The sequence below is a fragment of the Haemaphysalis longicornis genome, unplaced genomic scaffold, assembly GCF_048455015.1.
Source record: "Haemaphysalis longicornis isolate Haplotype H1 unplaced genomic scaffold, Haemaphysalis longicornis Haplotype H1 scaffold_1, whole genome shotgun sequence".
NCBI classification, from domain to species: Eukaryota; Metazoa; Arthropoda; class Arachnida; order Ixodida; family Ixodidae; genus Haemaphysalis; species Haemaphysalis longicornis.
In genome coordinates, this window is record NW_027526203.1 from 340,291,301 (window position 1) to 340,306,856 (window position 15,556).

At 44.4% G+C, this 15,556-nt stretch overlaps 1 protein-coding gene across 2 annotated transcripts in view; it reads left to right on the forward strand.

Annotated features, from left to right (window-relative positions):
- The window catches only part of LOC144152974 (poly(ADP-ribose) glycohydrolase-like), a 44,286-nt gene that overhangs the window by 1,369 nt on the left and 27,361 nt on the right, over window positions 1–15,556 (forward strand). For both annotated transcript variants that reach the window (XM_077684592.1, XM_077684584.1), the window contains exons 6-11: window positions 90–167; window positions 265–357; window positions 436–564; window positions 6,010–6,096; window positions 11,824–11,898; window positions 15,407–15,499. In XM_077684592.1, the coding sequence (XP_077540718.1) occupies window positions 90–167; window positions 265–357; window positions 436–564; window positions 6,010–6,096; window positions 11,824–11,898; window positions 15,407–15,499 (555 nt within the window). The remainder of the gene's footprint in view (window positions 1–89; window positions 168–264; window positions 358–435; window positions 565–6,009; window positions 6,097–11,823; window positions 11,899–15,406; window positions 15,500–15,556) is intronic.

A 15,556-nucleotide genomic window follows, 5' to 3' on the forward strand; every position in this document is an offset into this window, starting at 1 on the left:
GCAATGCATTGGCAGTTCATTATGTGTGTTCACTTTGCAGTCCCCTAATTCCAGTGTTTCTACCTGTTGGCTGCTTCATTTTCCCGCAGGGTAGCAAAGCACCGGGTAGCTGTGATCATTCATCGAAGTCACAACCAGCCTCTGAATCTGAAGAAAGTGTTGCGGACGTAAGATGTGGTTTCATTCAGTTTGCTCAGTCATGTTTGTTTTTGTAACCGGTGTTCAGGCTGCTCTACAACCACTACGGGCTGTTTTATTAATCAGGACGACGGCGGGATCCCAGAACACTTTAGACGAACACCACACTGCAGCACCTCCTGTCCGGAGATGAGCCACAGCCACACAGTCCTCTGCAAGGTACATCAATTTTTTTTCTCTTCTCATGTTGTATTCGGTACAGTTTCATTTCTTTGTGTGTGCATGTGTGGCTTGCAGGTGGTGCAAAAAGGAGGTTCAAGGAGCCCTTGTCCTCTTGTGCCGTACCCAGGGGTTCTGGTTGATAAGTGGGATGGTGCACACGTCCGGATGCCATGCTCTCCGCAGAGCCAATTCCCAATTGAGCTGGTAAGAATGTTTTCATTTGCCACATATAATGTATCTGTTTTACAATATGCACCTGCAAAAAAAAAAACGTTGAGCTACAATTTTCCACAATTAACCACAGTTCACTGTCTGGTTTTGCTGTATAATGTGCAGGGTGCTGCAGCGCTATCATGAACACTCTGAAGATTGATCCACTGCAGACGGTTCACTTGCTAGCGCTTAATTTCAGCACGAAGCTCGCAGTTTATGGTCTATCATATTTTAACACAAGGATCAACAACTGCTCAGAATCGAATCAAAACAACTTTTGGCATTGGAGGCAACTTCTGAAATGCCCGTTTTTGCTTCCACTTTGCGCAGCAGTGACAGCTGTCGAGCTAACAAGAGTGCTTTTCTCTCCTGCGGGTTGCACTGAAGGGAGCTGGCTCTGTTTTAAGAGCAAGTAAAAATGGCTGCTGTAGAAGCAGTTCCCCCCCACCCCCAATGAGCAACAGTTTTCTTTTTTTCAGCACAGGATGTGCTTTTCTAGTGCCTTCTTTATTTTTTATATGCCTGCCATGTCACGCCGGTTCCCATTGCTTTCCTAAAGCCTGCCTGTTTCTCGCCATAAGGCGTTGGTGGCACTAGCCTGTTACCCTCTCTCTAGGTAGAGCCACTCGCTTATTTAGTGGCTCCATCTCTAGGTGTTCCTTTTCATAGGATCCGCTGCACCATCTCAATTACGCTCACTGCCAGTTAGTGGGGTTAATAACATATTTACCTTTTTCAACCTATCAAATTGCATTCAGTGTTTGGCGCTGTTGACCTGTTAATGTCTTTAACTTCATTATCTGTGTTTGAGTGCCAGTTTGGTTGGAACTGCATGCATCTGCAAGTGAGAAGCGTAAATTACACATAAAAACTAAGCAATACGCATCCATCGTGTAACCAGGTGCAGAAACCGTACGCTTCATTTCAAAATATATTCAAAATTATATTGCATGAAACATGAGAGAATAAGCTATAAGGTCGAGAACTGGGCTAGTTGGTATACATTTATGATTAACCAGCGCAAAGTAAACGGGACGAGAGAGGAGTACACAACACGAGCGCTACTAACAACTGAAGTTTTATTGAAAAGAAGGAAAACATATAAAGAGTTGAGCCTGCGCACTAACCACAACCGTGACGTAGACCACGCGGGATACACTCTCTCCACAGCACAGATAGCTGAAGCTCAAGTACTGTTGAGATACGCAACTTCACTATCCAGCAGTGACACCGAGGGTGAGCTAATGCACGTGTCAGAATTCTTTTTTATCAAGAAGAGTTGAGCTTCAGCTATCTGTGCTGTGGAGAGAGTGTATCCTGCGTGGTCTATGTCACGGTTGTGGTTAGTGCGCAGGCTCAACTCTTTATGTTTTCCTTCTTTTCAATAAAACTTCAGTTGTTAGTAGCGCTAGTGTTGTGTACTCCTCTCTCGTCCCGTTTACTTTGTGCTGGTTAATCATGAGAATAAGCTATCATTATACAGGTGGTATTTAAGTGCACAAATTGCACCAGGAAACATGTGGTGGTGTGCTTACAATATCTGGGAAATTTTACGAAAGTAGGTGGTACAAACCTTTGAAGCTTTAAAATCTTCTGGAAGAGATTGAATTTTTGTTTACCTTCCGAGCACATTCAATTATTTGCGCATGACGGTAAATGGCTTGAGAAGAGCCATTGGCATCCGCATTTATTGATGCCACCCGTCACTATGCTCCCAAACGGGTACAGGCCACAGTACAATGAGTTTAATGCCACATGCGGGGGGCGGTCATTAAGGCCTTCATACAGGGATCTTATGTCTGCAACCACTGATTGCTGTTTGACCAGAGACATCATAGCACTGCCTTTTGCCTGTATGGTGAGGCAAGAAGTAGCGTCACCGGGTGCGTGGTTGCGTCATGTCTACATCAGTCACGAGAGAACTGACGCTGCAGACGCTCGGGTATTGTGTTGTAGAATTTTGCTACCAATTATAAATCAATTGGGAACATTGATCTGGCAATTCTACCCGTGGCTACAAGGGAACACAGTACGTCACATACAGTGCGAAAACCAGCAATAAAATCGCATTACCGTACAAACTATATCGTCTACTAGGCAAACATTTTTACCGGTTGAAGGAAAAGAGCGCTAAAAACCACGACAGAAAAAGTGAAGGACGACGAGACAGATGCGCATCTGTCTCGTTGTTCTTTGCTTTTTCTCTCGTGGTTTTTAGAGCCCTTTTTCTTGAAGTGATATACACCAACTAGACCAACAGCGTATTTTGCTGCAGTATTTTTACCTGTGAGCAGCGCATGAAGCATATGTTGAAACATAGCTACAGTGGGATTTCGAAGCCCGGGAGCCACTAAACAGAAGAAAAATGTATTTCTGATTGTTATTATTTTTGAATTATCTTTTTATTGCTTGATTATTCATGTGACAGCCTGCACACAAAAAATATCTCCCAATGGTTCACCATGGTATGCAGTGCATCTGCTGCTCGGGTAGCAAAGCAGCACCCCAGTGAGCTGGAAATGCATTGGAAGAGGAGCCAATAAACTGTTTGGTGCCGGCGCCGAAGGCACAGAATAAGTAAAGGAAGAACTGGCTTTTCTCCCTGGTCTATGGCAAGGCAAGGAGGGGTTAGATTCGACAATGCAATATAAATAGTGAAATAATGTGCTTCATAGAGTTTGCCTAAGTGTGGTGGCGGAAACAGTTGTTTTAAAGATTTAGCCTTCAAAGTAACATTTAAGGTTCATACTGAAAACAAGTCTATATTGAAATGCATTCGTAGTGGTCATCTTTTATGAAAAAAAAAGTAGTGAAAGTGGTGCTTTTCACTTAAAATGCCTGTTTATGAACTTAGCTTCTCAGTGGAAGTAGCTAAAGGATTGCACAGCAGAGTACATAACCAGTTCTCAGCAGAAGCTGACCCCCTTATGGGTGGTTTATTGTTGTGTGTGCAGGGGAATCGCACTTCCTGTTCAAATGTCCAAAAATAGATCCAGTCGTCTTCTCCCAAATGCAGAGCAGCTTTACTGAATTTGAAAACATCACTGAGTTCTGTATCTAATTGGTTAATGCATTGCCATAACGTTGCATCCGTAGGCATGAGCAGGTTCATTACATGCTTTCTGTACACGAAAGCAGGCTGTCCTCCAAGACGCGTCCTGTAGATGACACATCGTGTGGTGCCGCGATAGTGCATAAAAGGAGCATGATTTTGTTTCAAAATAACCGTAGGAGGGTTGTCTTCCACCTTGGTGTTAAACAAATTACAGTCGAACCTGGATGTGTCGATCTCCAAGGGGAATGTGAAATAGTTCATTATATCGATAATTCGAAATATAGAATATGCGTTTCTGAAGCTAAACTTTTAGCTCCACACATCACTGAGAGCTTTCTGGAATCGTGACAAGCAGTAGCTTACCTATGTGTTTCTCAAAGCATGGATAATACGAAGCACAGTACGACAACCACCGCACCTTATCTAGCATGAAAAACGTTCATTAGCTTTGCTTAGTTCTGCTTATCTGTTCTGGAGTTCATCAAACTAGCTTCAAGCTTATTGACGCCATCTAAATGGGGAAGTGGGGCACCGTCCAGTGCCGTCCATAGCGCCACAACAGCGGCAAGTTGTGCTGAACGCTGGTGCAAGCTCAGTTGTGCTAGGTGGCTGAGAACGTTGTCAAAATCAGTAGTTGTCGTCATCAAGGTCACTACTATTGGTGTCCGCCTCTTCAGCTTTGGCAATGTCCGCCACGATCCTTGCATTTTTGCAATCTGCCACAACCTGCACGCCATTGCCAGCTCTTACAAACTCGCATGCTGCTGCACCATCTGGGAATGTCAGCATGGGATTGCTGACAGCAATTTGCTCTCGAGGCACTCAGTGTTGTTGTCTTCTGTGTCCCAACACCTCCTTGCTAGAGCCACCACAAAGCCGCTTTGCTGAACCATTCGCGGTAACACACTCACGGTGTACTACAGAAGCGCTGGGGTGTGCTGCCTTTGCCTTTTGGTCAGCTTTGTTGCGCAGTATCGTGCCGAAAAGGGCTGCAAAGAATTTCGAATGCCTCTGCAACCGCTGACTTCTTTTCATTGGGCTCTGCCCATCGAGTGATGTCCAGCTTCATTGCTAAACCCAAATTCTTCCTCTTTTTCACAACCATGGCTGCGAATTGCATGACACGGCACAGCAAACAAAACACGTATCGCACCACACCGGGCTTCCTGCTTCAGCAGAGCCACCACTGGGTGATCGCCACTCAAGTGCGCAAAAACCGAGAGCCTTTGGTCAGATTCTCCTCCTCCTTTGGCACCCAATCACTCGCTGTGTTCTTGTTACCATGCGTCTATCTGCATGCCAGTGCGACAAGCAGGTGTCAAAGGCCACCCAAGCAATTCTGCGTGGCCTCCTCCTCACAAAGCACGGCAGTGCACACGAGGAGTCATCGCCAGAACCCTGTCAGAAACGCACTTGCGGTTTAGTGTTTGGAATATCGAATGTGCCAGTGAACGAGAGTTTAATGAAAAGCATTCAACAGTGCTATACTTCTGCATGAAATCTCCAGGGGGAGGTTTAGACTGTTCGATATATGCAATAAGTCGATATATCGTGGTTCGGCTGTACACTATAAAGGGCAAGCTTTGTGCAAAATTTAAACTTAAACAAATGAACAGGTTAAATGGAGTAAATTTTTTAAGTGTTGATATTTGTGCTGCAACAGTACCTCCTGAGTTATCTTTGCACCAAGCTAAGTGCTTGTTTCATTGCAATGTGTGCATTTTATGTGTGTGTATGCAAGAACAAGCAGTGAAATTCACCATCGTCATCAACTCTCCCATTACACGGCAGCGTGAACAAGCAGCAGCCTAATGCAAAGAAGACAGATCGATTGATTGATTGATTGTAGGGTTTAACGCGCCGACGCAACGCAGGCGATGAGGTGCGCCGTAGTGGAGGGCTCCGGATTAATTTTGACCACCTGGGGATCTTTAACGTGCGCCGAAATCTCGTACACACGGCCGTTTTTGCTTTTCGCCTCCATAAGAAAAGCGGCCGCCACGGCTGGGAATCGAACCCACGACCTCGTGCTCAGCAGCGCAACGCCTTAGCCACTGAGCCACCGCGGCGGGTAGAAGACAGATCGAGGCCATTTGAAAGTGTTAAGGCAGATTTCAAAGCAAAATGTCTCCAGGAGCAAGATAGCAAAGCCCTTCAACGACGCGAGGTGGGAAAAGGCGTCTCAGGCGTCCAGCTGGGCATTCGTGCTTTTGCATTCCCAGCTTATAAGAAGTGCCTAAGTGCCCTTGGATATTTGTTGAAGCAGTGTTCGATTTTTTTTTTTTTTTTTTTTTTTTTGCAGGTTGTTATTCTTTGGTTTAGAGGTCTCAGTGCTTCTGGCCATATTTTTCTAAAATAAGGTCAATATATTTCCATTGCAGAGCGGTGGCACGTCAACACTTGGAAGCCGTTGGGAGTTAATTGAGAGTTCACTTTTAGGCCCTATCAATGACTCACATGACTTGATGGTGAGTTCACTAGCCTTTCGGGAGAATCTTCTAGGTTGCCGTGAAAACTGCATGTCATGGAAGGTCCTTCTTTTTCTCCCTGGACATTTTTATGGTTCAACGCATTTGCATAGTAGATACGTAGAAAGACTGAAAAAAAAAAATTATCTAACGGCTTTAGTGGGACACCAATACGCGCAGACCTGTTACAGTAAAAATGGGCTGTGAGATTGGCATATATGACTGCGCATAGCCAGTGTGGCCAACTGTAGGAACATGTCCCTAAAACTAGGGACTTTCGGCAATTTGTCTTTTCTTTTTTCTCCCGCTTCAGCAGGAACACTGTGCCACTTTTGCCAAGAATCGTATGACTTTCTAAAAGCCCTTGTGTCTGTGCATTTGTTTTCGTTATCCCCCGGTTATGTCCGTGCAGTCAGTGACAAGCTGACTTAAAAAGACTGTTTATTCTGGATCAAGAATGAGCGCTGCTTTTTCATGACTGGGTCACAGTACGGTTGTAACGCATCTCTGTCCATTGTCAGATTCTTGCAGAGTCTGGGTGTCGTTGGCCAGGGAGAGGGTATACCCTCTTGCAGGGAACACTAATTGCCATGGGGGCCACTCCCTCGTAAGTCACGTTCCCACACAGCACAGACACAACACTTCCCTTCTTTTTATAACAGTGGGCTACAAACCACCCTAAAACACCAGTGCTGAACTGTTGATATTAGAAAAACATAGCTAATGCTTCAGGGTCTGACGATGATTGTAGGGTTTAACGCGCCGACACTACGCAGGCGATAAGGCACGCGTAGGGAAGGGCTCCGGATTAATTTCGACCGCCTGGGGATCTTTAACGTGCGCAGAAATCTCGTACACATGGGCATTTTTGCTTTTCGCCTACATCAGAAAAGCGGCCGCGGCGGCCGGGAATCGAACCTGTGTCTTCGTGCTCAGCAGCGCAACACCTTAGCCACTGAGCCACCACGGCGGGTAATGCTTGAGGGTCGCTGCTAGTATCGGTTACCCGGTCTGGGAGTATTCAGTAGCAGCGGGGAGTGCATTCGGGCGACATCGGTAAAAATTATATATAAAAAAAAAACAATCCTCACAGAAATAGAAAAAAAAAAAGTTTAGAGCGTTCTTTGTACCAGTGAGAAGTCGGAACTGGAAAGACAACATCTAACTTTGATCTAACCGAAAGATTGTCTTTTCGGAATAACACTGATGACACTAATGTCAATCAAATAAGCCTTTTAATCAGGAAAACATGAGAAGGGGAGGCAACTCACCAGCTGCTTTCCCACATTCAACTTGTGACGCTATAAGTCTAATTTGCACAATTGGCTCATCCTCGCCAATAAGCTGAATATTGAAGTACTTTTGTGGGCATGCAGCTGGAACTCGTATAAAGTTTCAAATAAAAAATGCTTTAGTTATGATAAAGCTTCAAACAAGTGGCTGCAGTGCAATAATGGGAGGGAAATCAATGTGAATCAGAGGCAAATGCTACGTGAAACTTCACGAGTGAAAGGGATGCTGCGCTATCTCTTGAGCAGCCCTCACAACAGTGCAGCTGCTTTTGAATACGAAAAGATTGCAAGCAAATTGGGCCACTCTTTAGGCATGCAAAGTTTAGGTGAGTGCAAGTTGTCTATTTCTTCATTTTCCAAAGTAAGAACAAAGCCCATGGATGCACTGTTATGTGGCATGGGCTTATTACACGCTGAAGTACCTGCTACATTTTATTTAGAGTTAATTTCGTGCAGCACTGTGGATGCTACACAGCTCTCACCCAATCCACCCAAGGACGGTGCACCATGCCATTCTTCGGAGGCCAGCCGGAGAAAGGGGAAAATAGGTGTTGGGGCCTTGGAAGGGCATTGGGAAAAACCTGCCCCCTACCGGGCAGGTGGAACCTTCTGGGGAAGCTATGCAGCTTGTGAAATGAACTATAGGCCTTATCAGCAGTTCCCAACTACTTTTTTTTTTTTTTAACGACAGCATCAAGTCAGTGTACTGACTGCTTACTTTTGGCAGCTCCTCCAAGTATGACACAGGTCCCTTGCTGCACCTAATTATGAAGCAGCAGATAATTTGAAATCCGGCATTTGAAATGCTAATCTCTTAGGGATAGCAGCAATTTTTCTCTTTGAACAGAATTGTACGAAGGTATGAGCTTCCAAATTTTTCAAGTAAAGCAAAGTTGCAGCTTGGCTTCATGTTTCATTCAAGAATGGCATTGCACATATTCCCAAACTTCGCTGCTCTGGGAAGCATTGTCTGTAAGCTATGGAGCAAAAGATGCGATATAATGATTGAATTATTTTAAATTCTGTGGCTTTTGTTGGCATTTTAACCTCCACACATTGGCCAAAAAGTATGCATATTAGCTTTTGTCTAATGGGCAGCTTTCAGTTGGATGTGTGATGATCTGAAACTGCAGTTGTATGTAAAACAGATATGGGATGCACATATAGGAGGAAATGGAGTCAGATAAAAATCCTCTAGGAACATCATTATGTGAAATGCATGAGGTGGACTACTTGTGAGCATTAGCTTGTTGTCTTTGCATCTTATTGTTTATCATTTGAAGGTTCTACATTTGCAAACGACCTCTATGGGGGGTTCTAACAAAGAAAAATATCAACAAAGTGTGAGAAGGTAGCTCCTTTGCTGTGTACACTGCAGTGATTAAAGGAGCCATGAAGAGAAAATGCAAGTTGGTTTTATTCGAAAGATTTCGTGTTTTAAAGTGCCCCCAGCGCTTGTCCGGATACAAACGGTGCTTTATTCACTGAGAAATTGAACAATTCAGGTTAAAATTTTGATTTTCCCACTCAATCGTGCGTTTTCGTGGTCCCAAGTGACATCACTGGAACCGACCGCTCTGCAGCCTAGAGTACCTTCATTCACGCATCCGCCGTACAGGGTAGAGACACGTATACGCTGGCGCCGCCATTTTCGGTTGCTCGCTCGCCGCCGAAGCAAGTCATTGTGTCAAAACCGCGCTAAAATTATCGCCGCAACGCGGTTTACTGAAGAAGTTTGAATCATATTGTCTGTTTCGCGTTGCTAGGTCTCGTGGGAAACGAAAAGAATAACGCGTTGAGCCCGTTGGCCCAATTGCGGTGGCACGGGACCGTTCAAAGGTTGTCTCCACCCTGTACAGCGGTGTTGGTTTGTTCCCACGTTTCTTTACGTTCCGTAACCTAGATGGCGCCACCATACTGTGGCAAGCGTTTGGTTTGTTTTTGCCCGCATTTAAACCTGGCTTGTTTTTGTTCTGGGAGAAAATATTCGTTCCCTGAAACAGTGCTCGCTCGACAAATGGGGTAACGTAAAACACCGTTGCTTGCGTCAATCGGCCAGTGTCGTCTGAGACAACCCCAAGCCCTGTAGTGCTGTGCAGCTAAACAAGCATTATAGTGTACTAGAATTGGGAAGTGTGTCGTGCGCGGGCGCAAAACGGGTCGCCTCAGCGATGACACCCTCCTCCCCCAACCTCTTACATGCAGTGCCATCTCGCGACGCGCGGAGCACTCACCGCTGAGGCGGCCCGCGTCGTGTAGTCCGCGACGGCAGGCCGCGGCGGGCGCATTTCGGCTGCTTCACAACGGCGCAGCTGAAGTTCTGACGCTAGCTCTTAGACTGTGTGCTTCGAGAGAAAGAAAAACCATATAAACATTACAATCACATTACAACATTACATTACAAGCAAACGCGCAACAAAGCACAAACAAAAATAATCAAAGAAAGGAATTTCCTTCTTAATGTCATGCTCATTTTTTTTTTCTAGGAAAATTGTGAAGATTGTCGTGTCGAGAGAATACACTCGGCTCAGACACTGCAAAATAATTATTCGATGTTAGTCGAAGCTAGCGCCCTTGCATGCACCTGGAATGAAGCAGTAGTAGTAGTAGTAATAATGGACTTTACAAGTAGCATATTTCGTCCTTGGTGGTTACGTTCCTAGTCCGTGGGGTGCCCAGGACCCTGGGCTCAATTTTTTTCGCGGGAGGGGGGAGAGGGGGGGCTCTGCTGTGCATACATGAGATACAAGTTATAAAATAACAGTGGCGGCATAAACTGCAAAAAAGCTGCAAAGCATTCACCGTTTGCTTGCACGTACCATGAGTCACTATACCAGTCTAAATAAAATTGAATGACACACACAAACAATCATCTGCATGATGCGTAAGTTGACATAAGTAAATATATGGGTCAATTTCGTACATTGCTGCAAGTTCTACAAAACACGGTAAATGGAAGCAAGTGTATGCGCGAATGGTGTCGCTTGTTGTTTTTTTTTTTCGGTTATGCTCGCGTGTGGTATTCGACATCTTTCCCCCTATTTAGTTGATTTTACAATGCCCCTCGAGAAACTGGGAACAATGCTGAGCGCTGAATATTATGTTAGTTGCGGTTGGTCTTGAGTAATATCTCTCGATGAATCTCAACAGCTTCGCCATTAATAGACAGTCCGCTCAATGAACTGCGACTCAAAGGGCAGATCGCAAACCGCAATTGCGTCGTCGAAGTCTCTGTCGGCTCTTTTTATAAGTCGTGACCATGCTTCACGTCCATCGGCGTCAGCCGGAACTCGAAACAGGGATCGCGCTTGTTATCACGACCGATGGCCGCTGTTACAATTGGGCACAAAACACATGCGGTCGCGCTCGTCCCGCCGTCCCCCTGGTTCTCGTCACCACTGCACTAGGACACGACGTGCACATTATTGGTCGTGGGTTCTAAAAAGGGGTTGAAATTTTAACCACCCTACGCACCGATAACGAAACATACGAGCCTCACTGCAACGTATCGTTAGGCCGGCCGCCGTAGCTGCAGCAGCCACCGTAGCATCCCTTTTGCTGGTGGCGCCCCTACCGGCCCACCGCGATTTTCATTGCGGCAGTGACCCCTCCGCTCCCATTGTTCGGCGCCGCGGACGACACACTTCCCAATTCTAGTACACTATACAAGCATGCTGTGCGCAGTACAAACAGCAGAACGCATCAGTACTTCTATGTTTACATGTGCTTTCGTAACTTCCACTGTTTGTCCCATCATTCTTATTGCTTTGTAAAGAATGTGCCCTAAATTTAAGCGCAAATCGCTCGTTCGTCTAGTTTGTAAGTTCTACCTAATTTGCGTCTGCTTCTGCCAGCCTCCGCCAATCGCAGAGCTTAGCTCATGTGACGACATAGGTTCTGTTGCGGGAAATGAGCTGGTGGGTCGCATGACCGTTCCCGTTTTTCCTAATTATGTAGCTTATTTGAGCGAAGTTTACGTTAAAAGTGGTGTCAGTATGATTCTAACGAGACAATCTTTTGAATGAACCAAACTTGTGTTTTCTCTTCATGGCTCCTTTAATTTAAGGTGGCATATCCCCAAGGTGACAGTAAAAGTGAATGGGGAAAAGTAAAGTTTTTTACTTAATAGAACTGAGCAATAACTACTGACTGCTATTTTTACAAATGAGACAAAGCAGTGACGAATTTTTAACCGAGTGTTGTTCATCTATTCTGTCCATCTAGCATTAAGACGTGCAGGTACATAATGATAAATAATTATTTAGAGACAAATGGACATTTCCAGAGCTGACAATAGTAGTTTTGTCCATAAATGCATCGTAATGTGGTTCATAGCATACTTGGATGATTGGGGGGATAAAGTTTGATGCATTGGTATGTCCACAATACTAGATAAAATGTTGACTCAAATAAGACTGATTTTTTTTTTCGCCAGAATGCCATTCTTCGATACAACGGACGCGCCTCTGGAGATTGGAACTTTCGGACTCTTCACAAGTTTATTGGAGAGGTATGGTGCAAGCAACGCAACTTGGCACTCTAAACTTCTGTATTTTCTCAAGTGAAACGTCTTCTCTTTTTTTTCTTTCTCTGTCTCCAATCGATAAGGCTTAAAACGGAGACAAGTGCAAAGACCTGAACTGTATTCAGGTTAAAATGTCAAATTTTTGAACCAAACTCTTTGCTAATAATGTGGGGGAGAGTACTAGAATCAGGGGGTGTCTGCAATATCAGAAAATATAGCATGTGTCTGCCATGCGTGCGTACCAAAGCCAAAATCTAGCACTTTCAGCAAGTTACTCTATTTGTTTATTATGCTTTGGCTAATTGGATTTGATTAAATTTAGCTGACCAACTAGGGTGTGTATTTTGTCTTGATCTGATTTTGTGCTCAATCTGACTCAGGTTTGGGCTCAATCTGCGCGTTTCAAATTATACCACAAGAGTCGACTGTAGCTGAAAATTGGGTTGGCTGCCCTGTACACCATCTTTCCAAAGTGAAAGTGCCGTCATCCTGCGTGGACTCAAGAATATGATCGAATCAGTTATTCTAATGTGCACTGCATAAAAGCATTATCATGACTTATCACTTGCAACTTTCTTTCTTTTTAATTCTATTAAGTGCTTTTTCTGCCTCTTATTTAGTTACTTTTAGAACCTTGTGAACCATGCTGGTCCTCTCAGTAGTACTGTTTCCTGGCCTAATGTTGCTAGTGTACAAATCTGCTTAGGACCTTTCTGCTGCTTTCATTATCTCATCCATGTCGTTTTTTATTGTACCATTTTCGTTTTTTTTTTTTCTTCTTCTCTAAGTGCATGCATGCTATCTCTGCCAATAGCAAGCTTCTTCTTCGTTGCCGTGAAACACCGTTATCTTTTTAATGCCTATGAGCTTCGTCATGTTAAAGGCATGAATGTAATCTTGCTTCTGTGAATCCATTTCAACAACTGCGCCAATTCAGTTTGTTCCTTCATTCTCAACACTTTCAATTACTTTCCACTGCCAGTTTCTTTATTTTCTATGATACAGTTTAACCTGAATGTAATGAACCTCTATGTAACGAATTCCTGGATTTAACGAAGTTTTTCAATTCCCCATTGCCAGCCCGATTGAAACCCATGTGCTTGCGACCTCTTTGTAACGAAGGCGTTGCGACGGTTTTTGGATGTAGTGAAGTAGCTAAGCTGATCATTCATTGTTTCTTGCACTTTTACTGAAAAATCGGCCGGAGAAATGCACTAATTTAGCGAATACTAGCACTACTGTAAGGAGCCAGCAGCTACGAAAACGTCTAGAATTGTCTAAAAACGAAATTCATCATGATGATGATGAATGAAGCGGCCAGCATCATCCCGTGGCTAACGTATAGCATCCACTTTTGGTTTTGCTTCGGTAGCGTGACACCACACCAGGTAGGAAGAGTAACTAACTGCACTTCACTTTTTTTTTTTTCATTAGAATTGTGATCTACTGTGAGTTTCCGGTTGTGAGTGCGGTATCGGTTCGAGACAAGTTTTGAGATGCCACGCTTGCCTATCGGCTTGTAGTCGCACGCCTGCACTGCTATCTTCATCGATGGGGGGTTGTAATGCCAGAAAACAAAGTTTTGTATTTTCATGACAAACTCACAATTTTAAAGGCCGTCTCCGACGGTGAGAAAGAATGCCGCCGCCCAGCACAGTATTCAAGCTAACACCCTCGTAACAATTTTGAGTGCGGAAAAGAGCATGAAGTTCGCGAAAAGGCGCTTGTTCAGCACACGTTTGGTTCTTGAAGCGCGTTAAGGCACCGAAAAGTATCAAAATCAAAAGTGACACTTCAGTTACGTTTACGTTTACGAATGCGTTTACGAAGACCTTGCTACTTTTGAAGAGGGGGAGGAGGTAGCCTTTATTGTGGTAGGAAGACTCTACGTCAAGTGGGAGGAGTGGGTGTAGAAGGGGGGTGCGCCATGTAGTGCCTAAGCTAGTGCGAAAGCAGCTGGCGCAACTCGCAGTTTTTCACTCTGAAATAAATTTTTTAAGAGAGTTCATATTCACTGATGTGTAGCATTATGACTTCGTTTTTGCTTCATTCCCACGAGCTTAAATCGATACCTGCATGTAAGAAAACCTGGATGTAATGAAAAATTGTGAACTTTTGTCAGCTTCGTTACATCCAGGTTTAACTGTAGTTTGTTTACCAGTTTATTTTCTAGGTTCTCTTCCTCTTACAGCTGACCGTGTTTTTATTGTTGTGAGTTAGATTGCGAATTTGTTCTGAGTGTTATTATAAACTCCTGCACCGTGTCTCTTAATGATTGAAAGTTTGGTTTCCGTCCCTTTACTAGTTTGATCTTTTCCCTTCTCTGATAATTCTGCTCTCCATCATCCTGTGATCACTGCCTTTGAGCTGGCATTGCACCTCAGCATCCTGCACAATACCCAGGTTGGCACCTAGAATGTAGTCAATTCCAGATTTTGTTTCACCATCGGGGCTTTTCCATATCTCTTTCCGGTTCCTTTGTTTGCTGAAATATTCATTCATCGTCTTCGTGGTATTTCTTATCATGTACCCAACCAAGGCACCTACACTATCATCTCAGCTGTTCTGACTACCTATTCCAAATTCTCCCACTGCACGTTCGCTTACTCACTTCTCTTCTTTGTATTAGGGCCTTCCACCAGTATGACGGGCTAAGTGTTTACTGAAATCGACACCCTCATAGAAAAAGTCTATCCTTGTGGCTGCCGAATAAACCCAACTGTAGGTGGGCCTGTTAAATTGAGCTCAAATTATCTGGCCGAAAACATGCTAGGAAAAACATCACCAGAAGCGTCATTTTATTTATTATTTATTTGCCGTCCTCATCAGAGCTGTGAGAACGTTCTGTAAAGGGGCAAAACTGTTGTGCAGCGCTTCTTACGACAGCAATTTATAGACCCAGAACCTTTAAATTGTCATCACAGTCCCTGGCATGTGAACTCAATCGCTTTCCATACTGTGGCTTTCCACGTGGCTGGTAGCCATTTTGCGTAAAACTCGAGAATGAAGTTTTCCACCTTATTCTCTAGCTCAGGACGCACCTCTCAACGTCCACCAAATAATTTGTTCTGGGGGTTGCGCAACAGTACGTTCGACATCTATAGCTCATCTCACAGACTGCGTGCAGCCCAGCCGATGCTACACTTTTGTCAACAATCCGCCAATTGAGCACAACCAACTCACTGTGACATTCTAAGGTGGCCCAGTGAAGAAAAGCAACAGGAGGCGCTGGGACCTTGGAAGGACATTTCTGTCCCCTCACTGGGCAAGTGCAACCGCAGGGTTACGCCTATTTTCACTTTTCGGTCTCTATGATGGGGTGATAGGTGGGGCTAAAAAAGTAGTATCTGGTATAAATATCATAGAATTTAACCAGCCTTGCTCACATGGTATAAGCACACGTGGCGGGGTTTCTGTGTTAAGCGTAGTATCACCAGTGACCATTGTGTTATGATGGGTTTCTTTTTCTCTTAATTTTTTTTTTCTTGCACAGGAATTGGACTTCAGGGAATCGAAAAGCTTTTTTGAAGTGCTTCTTCCGAAAATGATCACTTTGGCCCTACGTCTTCCAACTATTATCACCCAGGTGAGGTCGATTTCTTCATCACTGCGTTTCAGAAAACCAGAGTGTGGTTATCAAATA